Source organism: Cryptomeria japonica, chromosome 9 (genome assembly GCF_030272615.1).
Source record: "Cryptomeria japonica chromosome 9, Sugi_1.0, whole genome shotgun sequence".
Classification (NCBI taxonomy): domain Eukaryota; kingdom Viridiplantae; phylum Streptophyta; class Pinopsida; order Cupressales; family Cupressaceae; genus Cryptomeria; species Cryptomeria japonica.
In genome coordinates this window covers 678,528,520-678,537,434 of record NC_081413.1, presented here as the reverse complement: position 1 = coordinate 678,537,434, position 8,915 = coordinate 678,528,520, and the positions used below count along the sequence as shown (strand labels likewise).

Here is an 8,915-nt window from a genome sequence, read left to right as displayed (position 1 = left end):
GTATAAATGAAAGCTTATACTTTTCTTAGGTTTTAAAGATTTATTATATATGTTATATGTATTTTGGAAGTTATATTATTTCTCTACTATGTTCATTTCTAATTCCATAGTGAATAAGCATATGACATAATAGAACTTGTGATATAAAATATAAAGGCAGTCTCTACATCGATTTACATGTAACAAAATATTTTAAAAAGTGCAAGCTTAAACAAAAAGATAATGCTAGTGTTACATGTTTTGAAATTGGGACGGTGAATACTATTTTTTTTTTCCAAAACAATATTTATCATATATATAGACATCTAAATTTTATGATTATTCTTTATTCATAGACTTCAACCGAGTAAAGAGGGATTAATTCCAGCAGCTACTAAAATAACTAGATTGGAAAACCTTCCTTTGGTTGCTAATAAAAAAGGGTACCGAGAATTGAGTAAAAACAAGGAGATCAATCCATTGTACCCATTACTCGTCAACATTGGTTGCGGTGCAAAACTACAAGTGATAAATTCGTATTGCTATTACCATAAATATAGGACAGTAATATACAACTACTCCATCTAGAGTAGTTAACATGACTGAATATGATGGATACAAAGTAGATGTTTATGAAACTTGAAGCCTGCACTACTCCTTCTCAACAAACAAACAGAGAAATTTATAAACGCAAACTAAACATAGCCCCGTTAATTGAAAACCTATATCAAGTTACTTCTTGTAACTCACAAAGTGCATTATCTGATGTAGAGTAATAATAAACATAGGCCTATTATTTGAGGCACAGGAAGATATGAAAACAGTATCTTTCCAAAGCTTTTTACTTTCAGTTCTTATACTTCTGCTATGGTAGGGATAGCTTTACCAGCATAACTTTCCATAAACTCTCTTAAAAATTCCTCTTTATGCAGAGTGCTCTTTCCTTTCAAAAATTCTCCATACCAATGGGCAGAGAACTTGGGATATCTTTGCAGCCCATTTGTGTAATTCACATGGTACATACCAAATTTGGAAGTGTATCCATAAATCCATTCAAAATTATCTAGCAGTGACCAAACAAGGTATCCACGGACGTCAGCTCCTTTCCTGAAGGCATTTCATTCACATTCAAATTTAGTATAAATGGCGCAGGCATCTTTTATGACCAAAACATTCTATAACTTGAGGGAGAGGCTTCAGGAGAGTGGATTACAAACCTCACTGCTTTTGCTAAGTACTTGAGTGTTTCTTCAATGTAATCCACTCGAAATGTATCATTTAACATTTGCAAGAAAGGGAGGTTGTCATTCCTTTGGTCACCAAAGCCTGACAGGAAGAAAATAAGCTGGCAAGTTAAGTTTAAGCATTTCATGGTTACTTAACAAAAGAAAAGAGGTTGTATTTTAGTTTTAACAAACATTAATAATTACTGTACCATTTTCTGTTATGAATATAGGTGGGTTGGAATACCGGGTCTTGATATAATCCACTACCTTCTCAATTCCGAAAGGCACACCATACATATCTGGTGGGTACATCTGCTAAATTGCAAATTCTCAGTCACTCATTTTATACCATTTTAAGGGCATCAGACCCTGTTGCAGAGAAATAAATTACAAATTAAGGATCCACAAACCTGTGGACCAATAGGGATGCCATCTTTTACATCTGTCAATAGAGTTGAAGCCAAGAGTGAGTAATTTTATGTTAGTTAAAATCAAGAAATCAGAAATTCATAAGCAGGTTCTTAGGTTTTGAGTTTAACTGGTGACAGTGGTCAAACTATCCTGATAGAAATCACGATTGGGTGAATTTAGAAATTCTGAAGCATCGGTGGCATAGCGTGAGCCATAGTAATTTAGACCAATGAAATCAAATGAGCCCTGGAGTTGGTTGTGCAAGTCCTCTGTGATAGAAGGCAGTCTTTTGCCCACCAATTTGCGCATAATGGCTGGATATTCTCCAAATGCTAATGGATCCAAAATCCTGCAAAGACATCATCTTACTTAATCCCATATACATGCAACTTAGAATGTAATTTATAGTTAAAAAATTATCAAGTCAAATAGATAGCATTAAGTACCATGAATTATGAAATGTAATAATTCTCTCTGAAGCTTCAAGGTCTTTTGGGATGTTTCTAAGTGGTTCAAACCATGCAGCTGAGATAACGATTCCAATGAAGCCTCCTTGACGAGTCTGCATTGTTCCTTAACAAATTAGTTGCTGTCAGAGAAAGTAAACACTGTAATAACTTGGTTTATAGTTATACAACTTGGACAAAATTATTTTGTTAGGGTATCTTTATTGAGGACAAATCTTGTAGAAGAAAGATGAGAAATTTTAAGAATTTAATTTATCAAAAGATGGGGAGTGAAAGCTATAACACCTTAATTTTATAATATTACTAGACAGAGATATATAAGCAGACGGATAGAAAATCGAGATGTATACTGCCATTAGAAGCACTGACATAAAGAGTAGTACTATTAGATAGATTATTAGAAGCATAAAGCGGTATATTACTTTTAAGGAGGGCACTGTTTCAGTTTGTTACTCGTCTATAATCAAAATGAAATTTGACGACAGGCACTAAAAGGGCGCAAGAAATGCTTAACTCAAGATAAATGATGCTGCTATGATTGAATGAAATGGTAAAAAAATGGGGGTTAAAGAGGTGGATTTATTTGACAAACCAACAGTACTTGAGGACTTGGTACATGAGGATAATATAAGCTCAGCACCATGGTAAGAAAACCAGATTTTAGTAACATGAGATCTATTTGATGATCATGTACCCTTCTAAGAAAAAATATCAACACATAAAAACATGTTTTATGTTGAATCAGTTATCTTTTCATTATCTTGCAGGGGAACGGAAACATGCTAATCTATGATTATTCTTGCTATGCACAATGAGAAAATTTGAAGATCACCAATGAAGAAGCATTGCCCATTGTATTAAGTAAATGAAACATAAAAAAAATCTGAAAAGATATCAATAGTTAACATAACCTGCTAAACACGTGGTTACACAGGTTACAAAAAATTTAAGATATAAGAATTGCCTAAAAAAAACAGAACTGTTTTGACGGTTTACATATATCTTATACAAGTGGATTTAATGGAAATGGCAACAGAAAGGCCATCAAGAAAACCTTTCCTACAGGTTTCCTCCTTCCTGTATATCCTACATAATGCACATAACCTATTCTATTTTATTCTTAAATTATACTGTACCTGATATTCTCTTCTGTAGATATCCACAGTAGCAGCGTGGGCACGCAGCACATTGTGCATGGCAATGTAAGGCTCTGTTGAAGAGTTGCCTGCACTGCAACTCCCAAATGGATGCGAGCACCTGTTTGGAGGATAATCCCCTGTATCATACTCCTTGAAAACGAAGGTATTGGGCTCATTGAAAGTGGTCCAGTATTTTACTCTGTCACCAAACATTCTGAAACAAGCTTCTGCATATTGTGCGAAATCATCTCTGCAGAAGCCAATAAAGACTCAAATCTCTTCACTGTAAAGTAGTTAAAAGCGATTGCACTAGACAGAAACGAAGCAAAGCAATAGAATGGGATGTTACATAAAGCGTGGATTTAGCAAACTCCCATATTGTTCTTCCAAGGCCTGTGGAATGTCGTAGTGACAAAGTGTCACAAATGGCTGGATCCCTGTCACAGATAAGATCCAAACCCTTTGGAAGTCCTCTTCTACATCATAAATAACAAGGCCAATTACAGGCTTGAAAGCAAGAGGAAGTGGAAAGATGAATGCCTTTGCTGAGAAGCTCATTGATCAGATTATTGTAGTATTTGACTCCAAGAGGATTGATCTTTCCATCACCCTCTGCAGATAGACAAGTTTACCAGACTTAACAAAGATTAAAAGTAATTGATTATATCTCCAGCAATTTTGATGTAATTCCTTTTCTGACCCTGATCCAAAACTGAAAGACAATTATTTTTTTCCCAGAAGTGGAGAATCAGAAAACCTTTGAAGTATATTCCTAGCCTCGATATCAATAACAGAATATATTACTGGTGCTATCCCCATTAAAGTTCTCCTTTCTACAAATGGTGTTAGGGAATGGATTATTAATTCACTTACTAGGGAAAATACGAGACCAAGCAATGGAGAACCTGTACATCTCCACTCCCATTTTCCACATTATTTCCACATCTTCCTACAAAATTTAACACACCATTCCCATCAAGCTGGTTGAAGAACACCCGAAGTCTGACAGACCCCAATGGTGGACAGTGCCTCAAAGAGTAAGTGTGATTAAAAATGTCATATACAAATTCTGTAAAATGAATAATATTGTTAAGGGCTTGCATATTTACTATTTTTAATTTAACATTAAGTACCAATAATTGTTTCTATGTTTACTGTCCGACTTCAAGAGTTAAACTAAATAAAGGAATGGTTTGTGCTTTCTGTGCTTATACTTTATAGCGGTGATATTCATCCACTGCAATGTCACCATTCTTTCCATCTGCAATTTTTCCTGCAATATGAAGGCAAAAACCCCTCTTTTTAGGTTATCTCAAACCAAACACCAATTTCTTCTATGTGATTCCCTTTACAATCATTCTAAATGTGAAGAAGACTACAAAAGTGTAATTTCATACCAGGAATATGAGCAAACACATCCCAATTGCTGAGGCCTTTTCCATCTTCAACATAACCCCCCTCGTACTACACATCATTGTTATTTTATCAGTTGACAGTTTGAACAAATCCCCCATTTAAAGAATGAAAAGCAATTTATTAAAAAAAGTTATAATTTTTTTTTAACAATTTCAAACAAATCTTCTCCTCCTGACTATATCAGTTAGAATACTGTCCAGTGAAGTGGAAGCTTAATACCTGGTAGGCAGACGAACCGACTCCGAATATGAAATTTGATGGAAATGCTTTCCTACTAAATTCTCCATCATCCTCTGCTGTGGCATATAAGGAACAGGAAATCAACACCAGACCATATATAATTTTTTCAATACCCATTGTAATTGGAATACCATAACATTCACCAGGCTTGTTTTAAGGAGATTGTATAACAAAAGAAAGTTGTGGTCTGTATCTATCACTTTGCAAGAAAGACTTCTCATCAGCCCTAAAATCAGTGGTTTCAAATTTGTTTTGCACAGAAACGCGATATCTTCTTTCAATGCCATAATTATCAGAACGAATTTGCACCGTCGATATATTTTTCTTCTATTAGGCGACAGAAAAAGGAACGGCAGACAGAAGTTACACTGTACAAAAACAAATTCCTCCCCTAGAAAGCTATTTGTCTTTTTTTCTTACTGTGATAATGCAGTCCTTAATTTGCCTAATAGACCCATTTTCACAGACTCTCTCGATGACGTGTCTTTAATAGGTCAATTTTATTTGAATTTTCTTAATAATTTTAAAAAGCTTAGTCATGGCTCGAGTTCATATGCTCTTGATAGCTCTTGATAGTGAAGTAATCTATTCAAATTTAAGGCAATTTTGTTATTACAAGTATTTGCCATCAAATTTTGGTTCTTGCCGAATGGTAATGACTTCTTTTAAGGAATTAGTTATAAATCAACAATTTGGTTCAGGATCAATTGGTTGCCAAAGTTCCATTGATTTATATTTATCTGGATAGATGGCGTCCCAGGATATACCTTCTTAGGCTCCTGATCAGGATACACCTACATAGGCTCCTGATTAGGAGCCACACATTGATGATGTTGATCCTCCACACCAGGATCCCCCCTTGCCCAACATTGCTACTATTTTCTAGTACAGTGATCGTGAGTTGCATAGGTTGAGGGTCATATTAGATGACCCCCGTACTGTTGGCGTGTACAAGAGTACATGCACATCCATTTTTGATAGTTTGCAGACATTGAGGGACTGCTTAGTTTCTCACACCTCATTCTCACCTGAGGTTATAGAGGATATTTATAGACAGTTGAGGAGTGAGGTGAGGCGTCTTGATTCTTTTGCTGATGTGGTGAGGGTGGTCTCGAAGGAGACCACCAAGGAGAGATGCTTTTCACAATATCAGGAGAAGAGTAAGGTGAGAGGATATCAGGTCACGAGATGTATCGACCCACAGGTTGCATCATTGCTTTACCCACGCTTCTTAGCTGCCCATGGTCATTATCCTAATAACGACCAGATACCATTATACTTTGCACAACAGGGATTTGTTGAGGTTCATTGTCAGATGAAACCAAACTACCTTGATATTCCAGCATATTATGGACAAGGGAGGGGCATGATTGCTGATAGAGATGCATATCGTAGGCGTGATAGAGCTCTGCCTAGACACAGGGACCTTGTTGGCCAGAGATTTCCCGCAGTAGTCCCAGCCTTAGCCCCCATGATGGATCACGTTGTGATTGCTTCTCAGAGAGAAGCAATTGATAGGATTGGACAGATTGCATCAACAGTAGCCACCATATCATCTGACAGGCTGGGCAGATATATGATGAGCCGACCACATTCGAGATCATCCACAGATCATGCATCTTCTAGTCACGGGGTGGCTTCAGATTCAGATGATCAATATATTACTACTGGCATCCCCTCCCCAGATGAGGTAGTAGCTATAGTCGGAGGTAGTAGACATGTACAGATGTCACAGTATTTAGCTGAGGACCTACTACATTCTTACCGTTTTATTTCATCTCAACTTGGGATACCATTGGTTGATGTTAGAGAGGAGATTCTCAGAGACACACAGGCTATTGCTGCATCGATGCATACCTTGAGGCAATCACAACATTCTCATCACTCTACGCATGCTCCAGGCACTGACCCACCTACAGATCACTCTGTTGTTGCAGAGGAGGAGATGCGAGCTGATCAGGTCTATATCACAGATGAGGGCTTGGATTCATTTGAGGAGGAGATACGAGTTGATCATGTCCATATCACAGATGAGGGCTTGTATTCATTTGAGAAGCAGCTGCGAGGTTTGAGCCATACTGGGTTTATGGATATGCTACTACAGTCGGACACTTCATCCACGATACCTAGTCATCTAGTTAGCCCCTTACATATACACACACACACATGTATGTATAACAGTTAGCTCATGTCACTCCTACCTTGAGCTCTGAGCATGTGCGTAGGAGAGATTCTTTCGATGTTGTTAGTGGACATGTTAGTTATGGTTTTTTGCATATATGTACATGTATGTATACATGCGTTACAATTTATATTTAAATGTTTATTTAAATCTACTTGGATTTGATGTATATGTGTCTAGAGAGATCTATATTTAATATTTAAATAAACTCTACTTTTGCAGGGGTCTATTGGACATCCAGACTCTCACCATGACTCTCCCTTAGATGGTCGCTCTGTTTGTGGCCAACATGATCCCTGTTGATTTGCTGGACTTTATAGCTCATTTGTTTATCTTTTTATAGACTTTCATATTATATGTATTCATGCATGTACATGAATTTTAGACTAGATTATACTTTATACTTGGTTTGTGTTTGATTAGACTATATATTTCATGCATGTATGAAGTTTAGACTAGATTATACTTTATACCTGGTTTGTGTTTGATTAGATTATATATTTCATGCATGTATGAAGTTTAGACTAGATTATATTTTATACCTGGTTTGTGTTTGATCAGATTATATATATTTCATGCATGTATGAAGTTTAGACTAGATTATACTTTATACCTGGTTTGTGTTTGATCAGATTATATATTTCATGCATGTATGAAGTTTAGACTAGATTATACTTTATACCTAGTTTGTGTTTGATCAGATTATATATTTCATGCATGTATGAAGTTTAGACTAGATTATACTTTATACCTGGTTTGTTTGATCAGATTATATATTTCATGCACATGTACATGTTAGATTATATATGTACTTTATGTTTGATGGACTGGATTATATATATCATGTGCATGTATGGTTAGATTATACTTTATATATACATGTATAGTTTGTGCATTTGATCCTAGATTAAATATATCACATCATTTGTATTCAGATAATTATATATATGATTGAATGCACGTGCATGTTAGAAATACTTATGTACACTTTAAATATATATGAGCAAGAATGCACATGTTCTCTAAAATTTTCAAATATATATATATGTGTGTGTGTGTGTGTGTGTGTGTGTGTGGATAGATTAAAAAAAGATTGATATGTTTATAATTTTTAAATTTTAAATTTTACTACATGTAATGTATGTATACTGTTAGAGTATTCGGGTATTTACTTGATTAATTAAATAATATTTGTTTAATTATTTAAGTTCCCTTTATCTCTTTTACACTTAAGCTAACTTTAAGTGCATATAATTAATTATTTTAATTAATTATTATGTGCAAACCTAGGTTTTCCCTTTTAGGGTTTCTTGACCTATTAAAGGTTGAGTTCTTTCTTTTCATTGTATGAAGAAGGATTATTATTGACAATACATTTTTGGAGAATATTGTGCTCTCTCTTTTTGAGCATATTTTTCCTGTGTTTTTGTTCTTTCTGTGATTTGCTTCCTTGCTTCTCCTTGTAACAGGTTTTTCAACTTGCAGAGATTATTTAGGCTCCTGTGGTGTTGTATTTTGTCAACTCCTATATGGTATCAGAGCTTCAGATCTGCAACTACCTGTTCTTGTTTTGAGAATTTTTGCTTTGGAAGCAGATCTGGGGTTTCAGGAATTTTTTATGTACCTAGGGTTTGACCTTTTTTTTCTGAGCACTTTGGGCCTAAATGGACCTCACCATCGTGCTTAGAAGGCCTGAAAACCCCTTTGGTCATATAAAATTCGACGTATTTTAGTTCCTGAGCCTCTGAGAGTAATTTTTTCTCAGATCCAGGGCATACGGCCCTGACACACAGTTTGAGAAAAAAATTCAAAAAAAATATTTTGCCTTTTTATGGCATGCAGGCCGGATTTTGAT

At 35.5% G+C, this 8,915-nt stretch overlaps 1 protein-coding gene across 2 annotated transcripts; it reads right to left on the bottom strand.

Annotated features, from left to right (window-relative positions):
- Positions 1-505: 505 nt before the first annotated feature.
- On the bottom strand, positions 506-5,189 carry LOC131074000 (coniferin beta-glucosidase). 2 transcript variants are annotated; one of them, XM_058010556.2, is made up of 13 exons: positions 4,858-5,189; positions 4,620-4,686; positions 4,437-4,495; positions 4,096-4,171; positions 3,763-3,834; positions 3,572-3,659; positions 3,220-3,472; positions 2,063-2,178; positions 1,745-1,965; positions 1,616-1,647; positions 1,415-1,520; positions 1,197-1,305; positions 506-1,086 (listed from the first exon to the last, which is right to left on the bottom strand). In XM_058010556.2, exons 1-13 carry the CDS (start codon positions 4,993-4,995, stop codon positions 834-836), a joined length of 1,590 nt encoding a protein of 529 aa, XP_057866539.1. In that variant the 5' UTR covers positions 4,996-5,189; the 3' UTR covers positions 506-833. The 2 variants fall into 2 exon arrangements, with proteins under 2 accessions (XP_057866539.1, XP_057866540.1); XM_058010557.2 differs by having other exon boundaries at positions 1,415-1,517; positions 4,858-5,180.
- Positions 5,190-8,915: the final 3,726 nt, after the last annotated feature.